The sequence below is a fragment of the Coregonus lavaretus genome, assembly GCF_964263955.1.
Source record: "Coregonus lavaretus genome assembly, chromosome: 3".
Taxonomy (NCBI): domain Eukaryota; kingdom Metazoa; phylum Chordata; class Actinopteri; order Salmoniformes; family Salmonidae; genus Coregonus; species Coregonus lavaretus.
In genome coordinates, this window is record NC_139990.1 from 65,490,502 (window position 1) to 65,505,834 (window position 15,333).

The following is a 15,333-nucleotide window of genomic DNA, read 5'->3' on the forward strand; positions in this document are numbered from 1 at the left end:
TGGGTTTATTCATGTTTGCAGTATGAATTTCAGCACTTTTCTGACTTATTCACAAAATTTGCTCGGAAAGACATCCATAATCACAGTTTTTTTATTGTTTCAACAATGGATTGTCCCTTTAAATAATCTACCCAAATCTCCACGCTAACAATATCTACTACTCATCAACCAACAACAACTACTACTACTACTACTACTTCTACTACTACTACTTCTACTTCTCCTACTACTACTACTACTACTACTACTCATTTTACAGATAAATATTGAATGTACCAAAAAGCTCTGGAAACTTTGGCACCCTTGAAAGACCTTTGGAAAACATTGATATGGAATGTTAAAATTCTCACATCAAGATATGAGAATATCAAAATACATTTGTTACTTACGGTAACCACAACAACAAAACCAACTGCAACTACTTATTTCACTACATCTAGTGCTACTAGGATTTTAAATCAAACCTACGGTGCCCAAAGGCTGTCGCGGTATAACTACAGTAAAGTCTATAGACATTGGCAGAAATCCTATTATTTTGTCATTTGTCAGCATGTCACTAAGGTTAAATGTAGCTAACAGCTAGTTTCAATCACAAGTGTTACCCTCCATCACTGTGATCCATGCCACTACCATTGCAGTTACTGTGGGGAGGTAAACAACATGCAGATAAACTTTTAGCCAAATTTTTAAATGAAAACAAAAAATCATAGTGACAGAGAGAGGGACAGACAGACAGACAGACAGACAGACAGACAGACAGACAGACAGACAGACAGACAGACAGACAGACAGACAGACAGACAGACAGACAGACAGACAGACAGACAGTAACAGACAGCAACAAACAGCAACAGACAGAGTGATAGACAGACAGTAACAGACAGTAACTGACAAAGGGACAGACACCATGAAGGAAAGCTTGGCTTGAAAGCTACAGTATACAAAGATAAAGACCCCTTCTAAATAGTTTATTAACAGTACAGTAGATAGACAATACAGACCATACAGAACAGTACACCATCTACAGTACATAGTCTCATAGTCACCTTCGCCAGCGTTGTAGGCCAGTATGGAGCGGGTCCTCAGCTGCTTGCCCTCAATGGTTTTGCTGGAACAGGTTTGGGAGCAGGAAGACCAGGAGGTCCAGTCGCTGAGGACACAGTCCTTAGGGCAAGGCACCTCACAGGCGATGGGCTCAGGGGCAGGGGCTCCCCCACACAGCTCCCTGTCCACCATGTCACCTGGGTGGCACAAAGAATGGTACAGTCAAGGAATGCACACCATTATAACAATAGAAAAACAGAATCTTCAATACAGAAACAAATCTCAAAGCAAAAAAAGAATCTGTAATTGTACTACACTTCATATAACTTAGCAAACTCTTATCCAGAGCGACTTACAGGAGCAATTAGAGTTAAGTGCCTTGCTCAAGGCACATAGACAGATTATTTCAACTAGTCGGCTCGGGGATTCAAACCACTAGGCTACCTGCCACCCTCCATTATAATGTTCTACAATATGATAAACCACACTACAATTTCCTGGTCCATCGGTGGGCTTGTTTATATATTGTTTCCTTAGTATCATTGAATGCTAATCAATTTCAACCCACACAATTAATTAACACAGCCATTCAATTTGATCTGTTGTCTTCCTTTTGACATCACAGTTGGATCAAATGTTTGGTGACTGTTTAATAGCATGCTGGGTTAAGGTTATCAAGGATAATCTGTACAATATATTAATATTGATGTCTCTATTCTCAATGTAACTCGATCTGAATACTGAATTAGCTTTGGACATAGTAAGTACAAACTCACTTGGGACATTTTACACTTATACATTTATGATTTATGAGCGCTTAAGTGGGTTATACTATTAAGCCACATATTCTGTATGTGCTTTTAACAGATTAACCTTTAATGTAGTGGGCTAAATCAGGGTCACACAGAGTGTTTCTTGGTAGTCTTAAACAAATCTACTTTGAAACAAAAGTATATACCTCACACACATGGTTATGGGCTTACAAGAAAGAAGACACCTGTACCATGTCAGGTATAGAGTTGAAATGTATTAAATGTTTAGTTTGCATCCCAATATTACACTTCATATACATCACAGAAGACTGAAATATAACAAAACCGTTTGACATAGAAACACCAGATTTTAGGCACACAAAAAAACAATGATGTTTATTATTTATGAAATTATGAAAAACATTAATAATATTCCACCTATGAGGCCACTAGAGGGCGATTTGGTCATTTGACTGCAGGAAAGGGCTACCATGTTGCAATGAACTGAATTCAAGACATTTGAATTCAAGACAATTCAGCACTCCAAATGAGCAACACAATGGCTCTGTAGAGTAAATATGTATGTTCCGACAGTTGGTTTTTGCAATTTCAGGCTGAGGATGAGTTGAGCTTCAAACCCTCCGAACGGCCTGCCTTTGCATTACGATGTCACTGATGAGTATTCAGCGAACCAATCGTGACTGAACCGAGACAGTGTGGAAATGCAAAGTGACAGGGAAACCCAGTGGCTCTCACGGTGATGAAAACATGAATGAACAAAACAGAGAAAAATGGTTCCTTTTAAATGAGTCAGAACAGTGAATATCAGTATATATCAGAAGCTCTCAGTATCGACAGTGGCGTTTCAATGACATTTGTATAGACCCCTGTCTGTGGTGTGGCTGTTTGCTGTTGCTGTGGTAGTTTCATAAGATTCAGCCTCAGTGTGAGGAAAAGTTCGGAAGACAGACATTGAGCCCAAAGTCTCTAGGGCAAAAAGTTGCCCAAAATCATAACACAACAAATCAATTTCCATCAGCGGAGACAGGGGGAATCAGTCAACGCCAGTCAAAATAGGTAGAAAAACACAAAGAGGTTATGCCTCTCACAGAGCTACTAGGAAGACAGCCCCTGACCTGGCAATAACCCTGAATGTCACTAGTGGATGTACATGTACAGTATGTCCTGTATGAGGTAAAATGACAATGTAACGTAGGATGAGGAGCTTTATAAATATTTCAGTTTTTCAGAATTTGGAGGACGATAAGAGAGGTTATCGTCAAAGGAGTATCGTAGGAGTATGATTTGGACTCAATCCATTACAGTGCCTGTATATATCTCTGTGTATCTCTTTGATATCTCTCTATATCTCTTTCATAACACTCAAACTAGGAATGGTGACTATACTTGGGATTGATAGCATAAGCATCTTTGTCAATTGCACCCATATTCTGAAACCTGCTCAAAACCCCAGACAGCATCTCTCTGCACCGACTGCCATTGTCTTCAGTCAAACATTCTTCAGTAATAAAATGGAGCAGTAAAACCAGGAAGCTGAAAAGTTAAGGGAGTCCCCGAGACTCAGGGCCAGAGAGAATTTATTTGATTTAGTGCGAGCAGGGTTTAATTGCTCTGGCTAAGAGAGGGAAAGGGAGGGAGGGCAATATGTGACTATGCTGAACTAGGGAAGTGTTAAAGGAGATGGGGATGTGAGGTGGGGGAGGGTGTCTGGAGAGAACTCCATGATAAATGGCAACCATGATAAATGGCATGGCGGCTAACCACCATTCTCTCTCTAGTCGTCTCCAGCCCTTCACTCACTTACAGTACAGCCATGAGTTAGGGGGTTGGTAGAGAGGTCACCTTGAGCAACATATGATTTTTCATCCAGAGGGTGAGACCTTGACTTAAGGCGTCAGCATGCGTTAGTTCGGCTGGTGCCTTGCCGAATTCGGCTAGCCGAAGCAAATGAGTGTGCTCGCATACTCCCTTAAAAGATCTTCACTTGAAAAACAAGAAAAAAGCTGCAATTGTCCATTTTGATAGCCAGTATACATTTCCTCAAAATAGTCAGAATTAATCTAAGATAACTCAAGAAATCTATAATAAATGTTGACTTTCTTAGCCGCACAATTTTACATCTAACTAAGATGTTTGGTGTAGTATTTCTCAAAAAAAAAAATTGCATGAAAATGAGTCGCCTTTATTGAAGAATCCCTATTGTTGACCAATCACCAATGAAGGGGCGTGGACTTCGGCTCCGAACTTCGGCTTGCCTCCAGAAAAAAATGTATGTGGCCGAACAGCCGGGAAAACCCTCACCGAAGTCCAAAACAAACAAAAACGTCACAAAATGTCATCATATAATATATGCACAAACTTTTCCGAACTGTTTCGGCTGGGAAGAATGCGGACACCTTTATTCATCACAGTGGTCCTCTGTAGCTCAGCTGGTAGAGCACGGCGCTTGTAACGCCAAGGTAGTGGGTTCGATCCCCGGGACCACCCATACACAAAAAAAAATTATGCACGCACGACTGTAAGTCGCTTTGAATAAAAGCGTCTGCTAAATGGCATATTATTATTATTAGATGGAAATAGTTAATCTGGAAGTGGTGGGCTAGTCTTGGGGGGGGGGGGGGATCAGGGAGCTGAGGTAACAATGTGGTGGATTCTGAGCATAATAGTAAATCAGAATACTATAGTACAGTTTTATTGTACTATGCTAGCTTAGCAGGCATAACTGGTTGAAATAACGTCTTAATGACAACATTTCAACCAGTTCCTGGTTGTAACGACGTCATTTCAATCAGTTTTGCCTGTTGGCAGTGTTCTACATGAATTAGTCAAGCAAACGTCCACTGAAAATAAAGGACTCTATAATGTGCATTAACCGAATCAATAAACCTATAGACTGCAATCATGGAGCTTTATCTACAATCACACAGCAACGATTATGGAGACTGAGTTTAACGGAATTAACGAGGGAAAAATCCAATTGAAATTATCTTCAGCCGAGAATTAGTTATTACTATGATTTTCCTCACCGGTGCTGTTAACACACTGGACCTGAGGTATCTGTGTCCCAGGGCCACACCGCAGCTCCCCGTCGGGGCTACACTCATCCAGTCTGACCAGGCGCCAGTCCCAGCAGCTGGGTTCATCACATGGGACAGCCTCCACCAGGTGAGGGCAGTTCCCTGGTCCACCCGTTGGCTCATTGCTGATCTCCCGTTTCCTCAGTTTAAAACCTGCGGAAGGAAAAATATACATAATTCCATTTAATATAAAAAATCAAATAGAAATACATAAAACCATATGAAAACAAATGAAAAACATATGAAAAAATACATAATATGCCTAATTGTCCTCCTTTGGAATTGATCTCTTGAACAGCTCTCTTGAAATTGAATAATATGATATGTTATTACGATAAGATTAGGATTAATGTAAAAGCGCAAGCAAATAATTGGCTAGTTAATTGTTGGCACTTTAACAAATACTGTGATCAAATCGACCATAAATTGATACAAAGAGAGGATTTCATTGTGAAGAGCCAGCGTGTAATTATCATGTGGGTGTTGAACCACCCACAGATGTTAGATACTGCATTTATGCCAGAATATGTTTGTTCAAGAGGACCTTACAATGACTGCAATAACACCTACTACTATATATTCACAGATAACCTTCTGAAACTATGCCATATTCAGTAAATTCCATAACACCATGCATAACTCATGGCAAATACAAATCATATAACAATCATATGACATATGGCATGTTAACACAACTATTTTTCAACTGTTTATGTCTTATAACAAGTCATATGCCAGTTGCCATTTGATTTTAGGGACATACACTGTATATTAAAACACATAATACCACATACAATTGAAGTCGGAAGTTTACATACACCTTAGCCAAATACAATTAAACTCTGTTTTTCACAATTTCTGACATTTAATCCTAGTACAAATTCCCTGTTTTAGGTCAGTTAGGATCACCACTTTATTTTAAGAATGTGAAATGTCAGAATAATAGTAGAGAGAATGATTTATTTCAGCTTTTGTTTCTTTCAACACATTCCCAGTCGGTCAGAAGTTTTCATACACTCAATTAGTATTTGGTAGCATTGCCTTTAAATTGTTTAACTTGGGTCAAACGTTTCGGGTAGCCTTCCACAAGCTTCCCACAATAAGTTGGGTGAATTTTGGCCCATTCCTCCTGACAGAGCTGGTGTAACTGAGTCAGGTTTGTAGGCCTCCTTGCTCACACACACTTTTCAGTTCTGCCCACACATTTTCTATAGGATTGAGGTCAGGGATTTGTGATGGCCACTCCAATACCTTGACTTTGTTGTCCTTAAGCCATTTTGGCACAACTTTGGAAGTATGCTTGGGGTCATTGTCCATTTGGAAGACCCATTTGCGACCAAGCTTTAACTTCCTGACTGATGTCTTGAGATGTTGCTTCAATATATCCACATAATTGTCCTTCCTCATGATGCCATCTATTTTGTGAAGTGCACCAGTCCCTCCTGCAGCAAAGCACCCCCACAGCATGATGCTGCCACCCCCGTGCTTCACGGTTGGGATGGTGTTCTTCGGCTTGCAAGCGTCCCCCCTTTTTCCTCCAAACATAACGATGGTCATTATGGCAAACAGTTCTATTTTTGTTTCATCGGACCAGAGGACATTTCTCCAAAAAGTACGATCTTTGTCCCCATGTGCAGTTGCAAACCATAGTCTGGCTTTTTTATGGTGGTTTTGGAGCCGTGGCTTCTTCCTTGCTGAGCGGCCTTTCAGGTTTTGTCGATATAGGACTCGTTTTACTGTGGATATAGATACTTTTGTACCTGTTTCCTCCAGCATCTTCACAAGGTCCTTTGCTGTTGTTCTGGGATTGATTTGCACTTTTCGCACCAAAGTACATTCATCTCTAGGAGACAGAACGCGTCTCCTTCCTGAGTGGTATGACGGCTGCGTGGTCCCATGGTGTTTATACTTGCGTACTATTGTTTGTACAGATGAACGTGGTACCTTCAGGCGTTTGGAAATTGCTCCCAAGGATGAACCAGACTTGTGGAGGTCTACAATTTATTTTCTGAGGTCTTGGCTGATTTCTTTTGATTTTCCCATGATGTCAAGCAAAGAGGCACTGCGTTTGAAGGTAGGCCTTGAAATACATCAATTAGCCTACCAGAAGCTTCTAAAGCCATTACATTATTTTCTGGAATTTTACAAGCTGTTTTAAGGCACAGTCAATTTAGTGTATGTAAACTTCTGGCCCACTGGAATTGTGATACAGTGAATTATAAGTGAAATAATCTGTCTGTAAACAATTGTTGGAAAAATTAATTATGTCATGCACAAAGTAGATGTCCTAACTGACTTGCCAAAACTATAGTTTGTTAACAAGAAATGTGTGGAATGGTTGAAAAACGAGTTTTAATGACTCCACCTAAGTGTATGTAAACTTCCGACTTCAACTGTACGTGTTATGAAAGCATTATGCTAGCATTACCACACCAAATATAGCCACAGTCACCTGAAACATTCCAACCCATACCCATTAAGGCCCTGCAGTGGACATACAGGTAACACTTTATATGGATAGTCCCAAGTAGATGGTTTGTAGATGTTCAGTAGATGTTCCATAACTGTCATTAACATTTCAACTAACTATCCACTAACCCTAACCCTAGTCCTAACCTTAACCATTATCCTAACCCTAATCTTAACCCTTACTGTACGTAACCCTTATTTTAAATCTAACCCTAACCTTAGCAAGCATTTGCTTATCAACAGATAGTTTGTTAATAGTATGACCATCTGTAGATCATCTACAGTGCTATGAAAAATAATTTGCCCCCTTTCTCATTTTCTCTACTTTTGCATATTTGTGATACTGAATGTTATCAGATCTTCAACCAAAACCTAATATTAGATAAAGGGAACATAAGTGAACAAATAACACAACAATTACATATTTATTTCATAAACAAAGTTATGCAACACCCAATTCCCCTGTGTGAAAAAGTAATTGCCCCCTTACACTCAATAACTGGTTGTGCCACCTTTAGCTGCAATGACTCCAACCAAATGCTTCCTGTAGTTGTTGATCAGTCTCTCACGTCGCTGTGGTGGAATTTTGGCCCGCTCTTCCATGCAGACCTGCTTTAACTCAGTGACGTGTGGGTTTTCAAGCATGAACTGCTCGTTTCAAGTCCTGTGACAACATCTCAATTGGGATTAGGTCTGGACTTTGACAAGGCCATTCCAAAGCTTCCGATTTGTTGCTTTTTAGCAATTTTCATGTAGACTTGATTGTGTGTTTTGGATCATTGTCTTGCTGCATGACCCAGCTGCGCTTCAGCTTCTGCTCACAGACAGATGGTCTGACATTCTCCTGTAGAATTCTCTGATACAGAGCAGAATTCATGGTTCCTTCTATTAAGGCAAGTCATCAAGGTGCTGAGGCAGCAAAGCATCCCCAAACTATCACACCACCACCACCATGCTTGACCTTTGGTATGATGTTCTTACTGTGGAATGCAGTGTTTGGTTTTTGCCAGGCATAATGGGACCCATCTCGTCCAAAAAGTTGACTCAAGTTTGCCAAAAAGCACCTGGATGATCATCAAGACTCTTGGAAGAACGTTCTATGGACAGATGATTCAAAAGTATAACTTTTTGGACGACATGGTTCCAGTAATGCCTGGCAAAAACCAAACTCTGCATTCCACAGTAAGAACATCATACCAAAGGTCAAGCATGGTGGTGGTGGTGTGATGGTTTGGGGATGCTTTGCTGCCTCAGGACCTGGACGACTTGCCTTAATAGAAGGAACCATGAATTCTACTCTGTATCAGAGAATTCTACAGGAGAATGTCAGACCATCCATCTGTGAGCTGAAGCTGAAGCGTAGCTGGGTCATGCAGCAAGACAATGATCCAAAACACACAATCAAGTCTACATGAAAATTGCTAAAAAGCAACAAATTGGAAGTTTTGGAATGGCCTAGTCAAAGTCCAGACCTAATCCCAATTGAGATGTTGTGGCAGGACTTGAAACGAGCAGTTCATGCTTGAAAACCCACACATCACTGAGTTAAAGCAGTTCTGCATGGAAGAGTGGGCCAAAATTCCTCCACAGCGACGTGGGGAGATTGATCAACAACTACAGGAAGCATTTGGTTGGAGTCATTGCAGCTAAAGGTGGCACAACCAGTTATTGAGTGTAAAGGGGCAATTACTTTTTCACACAGGGGAATTGGGTGTTGCGTAACTTTGTTTATGAAATAAATGAAATAAATATGTAATTGTTGTGTTATTTGTTCACTTATGTTCCCTTTATCTAATATTAGGTTTTGGTTGAAGATCTGATAACATTCAGTATCACAAATATGCAAAAGTAGAGAAAGCACTGTATATGGGACTATCCAAATAAAGTGTGATCGACATACAATAGTCCCAGTCAAACCCTTATCCACACACCTTTCTTCCCTTCTTGGACATCACAGTTCTCATAGGTGCAGGGTCCCCAGGCCCCCCATGGGGACACTTCACACTCGATGGGACAGGGGATGTGACACAGCTGGGACGTGTTGGGGACGGGACCCCCACACAGCTTGCTGTCCACAGGACGGGATGCTAGGGACATGGAAATAAGGGACAGGCATTCAAATATACTTACAGTATAGTCAGAAATATACTTATATATTCAGAAATATATGTAAACTCCCCTATGTATTTATTTGGACAGTGAAGCTAAAACATTTAATTTGGCTCTATACTCCAGGATTTTGGATTTGAAATCAAATGTTTTATATGAGGCGACAGTACAGAATGTCACCTTTAATTTGAGGGTATTTTCATACATATCTGTTTTACTGTTTAGAAATTAAAGCACTTTATGTATGTAGTCACCCCATTTGAGTGAGAACGTTACAGAGGCACAAATATCATACCCCCAAGACATGCTAACCTCTCACCATTACCAATAACAGGGGAGGTTAGCATTTTATGGGAGGTATGATATTTATGCCTCTGTAACATTCTCACTCATCATTGTTCACTATTCATTCATGATTATCCGTAATCATGGTACACATAAAATAAAATAAAATAAAATTGTATTTGTCAAATGCTTCATAAACAACAGGTGTAGACTAACAGTAGAATAACGGGGTCTTTTCCAACGATGCAGAGTTAAAGATAAAAAAATAATATAAAGATACATTATTTACCATTTCTATTGGGCACAACATAATCTGAAACACAACCAAAACAAAATGCAAAAGCTTGATGTAATCATTACATGCTAGAAATATGCCTTTTTGCTACTTTAATACACGTGAATTTGTCCAAATATTTGACACCTTCAAATGGGGGGACTAGATACATTAAGTATTTTAATTTCTTAACGGTAAAACAGATATGTTGGAGTATAGAGCCAAATTCAACGTTTTAGCTTCACTGTCCAAACAAATACTTAGGGGAGTGTATATACTAACATAGTCATGCTAACATAGTAATAAATATACTGATATATTCTGAAATATACCAATATACCCAGATAAATACTGAGAAATAGATGCACAAATATACTGAAACAGATTAACTGTTAGATTAGATACAGCAATGGTATTTAAGTATTTTCTTGGAATACTGTGAAGTCTGTGAGGTGCTGCCATATTCCTGCTATTTCCCTTTGTTTAACACCCCACTGTTAGCATACTGTTAGCATTCCAGGGTGATAAATTAACTCTGATTAACCTTTCAGCGCTATCTAACACTTGAAACAACATGAAGACAGGCCCACCATTCTCACTGAAGACACATGAAGGCTGTACCGAAGGTGTGAGAGAGCTGCAGTGTCTCCTCTCATACATATTCTATGAAGAATAATCCAGTGCTATGATTCCCCTGTTGTAGCGCTTCAGATTTAGAAGCTGTATATGCGATGCGTGTATTCCCGCCGAGGAACTTCACTTCACGCAAAGGAACAAAAGAGAGATTGTTTTCTCTGCAAGAGAATAAGTGAAGCCGACTGTGAGATGCCATTTTCTGGATGTTTCTTAAATGCACTTGAATAAATGGGTTTGTTTGGAGTTGGAGTGGAAAGTTGGTGGGTGGTTTTGTGTGTCTGTCACATCAAAGCTGTTTTGGAACGCAGCACAGTGCGGGTTGTCCTGGTTGATGCAACAAAGGCTCTTGATCACCTAACAGATTGTCCAAAGCCAACCCCACTACCATGGGCTCCACTGTCTAATTGACACCCCTCTGCCACAGCATATGAACACACACGCACAGATGCAATGTGCAGAGGCATTTGTCACATACACGTGTTTAGCAGATGTTATTGCGGGTGTAGCGAAATGCTTGTGCTTCTAGCTCCGACAGTGCAGTAATATCTAACAAGTAATATCTAACAATTTCACAACATATACCCAATACACACAAATCTAGTAAGGAATGGAATTTAAGAATATATACATACAGTGGGGAGAACAAGTATTTGATACACTGCCGATTTTGCGGGTTTTCCTACTTGCAAAGCATGTGGAGGTCTGTAATTTTTATCATAGGTACACTTCAACTGTGAGAGACAGAATCTAAAACAAAAATCCAGAAAATCACATTGTATGATTTTTAAGTAATTCATTTGCATTTTATTGCATGACATAAGTATTTGATCACCTACCAACCAGTAAGAATTCCGGGTCTCACAGACCTGTTCGTTTTTCTTTAAGAAGCCCTCCTGTTCTCCACTCATTACCTGTATTAACTGCACCTGTTTGAACTCGTTACCTGTATAAAAGACACCTGTCCACACACTCAATCAAACAGACTCCAACCTCTCCACAATGGCCGAGACCAGAGAGCTGTGTAAGGACATCAGGGATACAATTGTAGACCTGCACAAGGCTGGGATGGGCTACAGGACAATAGGCAAGCAGCTTGGTGAGAAGGCAACAACTGTTGGCGCAATTATTTGAAAATGGAAGAAGTTCAAGATGACGGTCAATCACCCTCGGTCTGGGGCTCCATGCAAGATCTCACCTTGTGGGGCATCAATGATCATGAGGAAGGTGAGGGATCAGCCCAGAACTACACGGCAGGACCTGGTCAATGACCTGAAGAGAGCTGGGACCACAGTCTCAAAGAAAACCATTAGTAACACACTACGCCGTCATGGATTAAAATCCTGCAGCGCACGCAAGGTCCCCCTGCTCAAGCCAGCGCATGTCCAGGCCCGTCTGAAGTTGACCATGACCATCTGGATGATCCAGAGGAGGAATGGGAGAAGGTCATGTGGTCTGATGAGACAAAAATATAGCTTTTTGGTCTAAACTCCACTCGCCGTGTTTGGAGGAAGAAGAAGGATGAGTACAACCCCAAGAACACCATCCCAACCGTGAAGCATGGAGGTGGAAACATCATTCTTTGGGGATGCTTTTCTGCAAAGGGGACAGGATGACTGCACCGTATTGAGGGGAGGATGGATGGGGCCATGTATCGCGAGATCTTGGCCAACAACCTCCTTCCCTCAGTAAGAGCATTGAAGATGGGTCGTGGCTGGGTCTTCCAGCATGACAACGACCCGAAACACACAGCCAGGGCAACTAAGGAGTGGCTCCTTAAGAAGCATCTCAAGGTCCTGGAGTGGCCTAGCCAGTCTCCAGACCTGAACCCAATAGAAAATCTTTGGAGGGAGCTGAAAGTCCGTATTGCCCAGCGACAGCCCCGAAACCTGAAGGATCTGGAGAAGGTCTGTATGGAGGAGTGGGCCAAAATCCCTGCTGCAGTGTGTGCAAACCTGGTCAAGACCTACTGGAAACGTATGATCTCTGTAATTGCAAACAAAGGTTTCTGTACCAAATATTAAAAGTTCTGCTTTTCTGATGTATCAAATACTTATGTCATGCAATAAAATGCAAATTAATTACTTAAAAATCATACAATGTGATTTTCTGGATTTTTGTTTTAGATTCCGTCTCTCACGGTTGAAGTGTACCTATGATAAAAATTACAGACCTCTACATGCTTTGTAAGTAGGAAAATCTTCGTAAATGATATCATCGGTAGGACTGGTGGAGTTATGTCGCACATGCAGCTAACAAAAACATATGGAAATGTCTGCTCTACCCAAAATTACAACCAAATATTTGCAGCCTTACCGCAAAAGTGGAAGAGGAAAGTGGAAGGGGGAGAAAGTAAGGAACTTGTCTGTCGGCCTTGCAATAAAGAACATAATTGGTTAAGGAAAACTGTGATAAATAAAAAAGTATATCAGTTTCACTTAAGGACCAAAGGATTGACAGCCGTCCCATATAGATTGCAAAATAGTTGGGAAGAGATCTTTGACGTACCGATCCCATGGCATAGTGTTTATGAACTGACACGCAAAACGACACGGGAAAATTCTTGCTACCAATAGAATGTTATTTATATGGGGGATACAATCTTCCCAGCACTGCATATTTTGCTGTGAAGAGACAGAATCATTAGATCATTTGTTTTGGTTCTGTCCATTTGTAGCTTATTTTTGGACACAGGTCCAGGAATGGCTAAAGGATTGCAATATTTACCTGGAACTAACCTTGCAGATAGCATTACTGGGTGATCTGAAAAGTCATAGTCAATCAATCAATAATATAATAATACTTTTAGCAAAAATGTTTATTTTTAATTCACAATCTGTAGAAGCAATGAGAATAGAAAGGGTCAGAACTTTTGTAAAACATCACAGTACGGTCGAAATATATATGGCAAATAGAAATCCTATATGGATGGTGTTAAGAGATAGATGGGAGGTATTGAATAGAGTTGAAGGATGGGACTAATAACAAATAACAACAAATAATAACAAAGATAGCTAATAATGTAAGCATACTGTGTTCATAATAAGTATATAGGTTGTATGTTGGGAGCTTTTGGGAAAGAGCACAGTTAGAAAGATATGGCATATAGAAGCAAACCGGATGGACATCATGAAAATGATCGGAGAGGTTGAGAGTAGAAGAAGTTCAGGAGCAAATTTTTTTTTTAAATAAATATATATATACAGTATATATATATAATAGAATTATTGTAAAATTAACTCTGTCCATAAGGTGTAGATAGTAAGTATAGACCGGAAGTAGAGGCCTGGGCATTGTTGTTCACTAATTTACTCCAAGTAGGGAAAGGATGGTGGGGTTGAAAAGTAATAAAAGGGGAGTATATATATAAAAAAATAAAAAAATAAAAAAACATGGGGGATTGGAAGTGATGCAGACAATAACATTGATAGAAGATACAATCTATCTGCAATATTAAGCTGATCCATTCCCCCGAAAAAAAAAATTAATAAAAAATAAATAAATAAAAACTATTAAAAAAAATATATATATAAAAAAAGTAGGAACACCTGCTAAATCGGCAGTGTATCAAATACTTGTTCTCCCCACTGTATATGGACAAGCAATGACAGAGCAGACTAAGATACAGTAGAATATTATAGAATAGAATACAGTATATACATATGAGATGAGTAGTTTCAGCTTTGATGCACCTGTACTGACCTCGCCTTCTGGATGATAGCGGGGTGAACAGGCAATGGCTCGGGTGGTTGATGTCCTTGATGATCTTTTTGGCCTTCCTGTGACATCGGGTGCTGTAGGTGTCCTGGAGGGCGGGTAGTTTGCCCCCTGTAATGTGTTTGCCAGACCGCACCACCCTCTGGAGAGCCCTGCGGTTGCGGGCGGTGCAGTTGCCGTACCAGGCGGTGATACAGCCCGACAGGATGCTTTCAATTGTGCATCTGTAAAAGTTTGTGAGGGTTTTAGGTGCCAAGCCAAATTTCTTCAGCCTCCTGAGGTTGAAGAGGCTCTGTTGCGCCTTCTTCACCACACTGTCTGCGTGGGTGGACCATTTCAGTTTGTCAGTGATGTGTACGCCAAGGAACTTGAAGCTTTCCACCTTCTCCACTGCGGTCCCGTCAATGTTATCCTCAAAGCAGGCGAAGAAGGTGTTTAGCTTGTCTGGAAGTGAGACGTCAGTGTGGGTAATGTGGCTGGTTTTCCTTTTGTAGTCCGTGATTGTCTGCCACATACGTCTTGTGTCTGAGCCGTTGAATTGCGACTCCACTTTGTCTCTATACTGATGTTTTGCCAGTTTAATTGCCTTGCGGAGTCAGTAGCTACACTGTTTGTATTCTGCCATATTCCGAGTCACCTTGCCATGGTTAAATGCGGTAGTTCGCGCTTTCAGTTTTGTGCGAATGCTGCCATCTATCCACGGTTTTGGTTAGGGTAGGTTTTAATAGTCACAGTGGGCACAACATCTTCTATACACTTCCTGATAAACTCAGTCACCGTATCAGTGTATTCGTCAAAATTATTTTCGCGAGCTACCCAGAACATATCCCAGTCCGCGTGATCAAAACAATCTTGAAGTGTGGATTCCGATTGGTCAGACCAGCGTTGAATAGTCCTTAGCACGGGTACTTCCTGTTTGAGTTTCTGCCTATAGGAAGGGAGGAGCAAAATG

General features: G+C 40.5%; 1 protein-coding gene across 1 annotated transcript in view; it reads right to left on the reverse strand.

Annotated features, from left to right (window-relative positions):
- LOC311116835 (thrombospondin type-1 domain-containing protein 7A-like) overlaps positions 1 to 15,333 on the reverse strand; it is a gene marked incomplete at both ends in the record, with an annotated part of 107,647 nt that overhangs the window by 42,268 nt on the left and 50,046 nt on the right. The window contains 3 exons of the mRNA XM_084157455.1: positions 1,047 to 1,241; positions 4,844 to 5,047; positions 9,295 to 9,450. Of these exons, the coding sequence (XP_084013581.1) occupies positions 1,047 to 1,241; positions 4,844 to 5,047; positions 9,295 to 9,450 (555 nt within the window). The remainder of the gene's footprint in view (positions 1 to 1,046; positions 1,242 to 4,843; positions 5,048 to 9,294; positions 9,451 to 15,333) is intronic.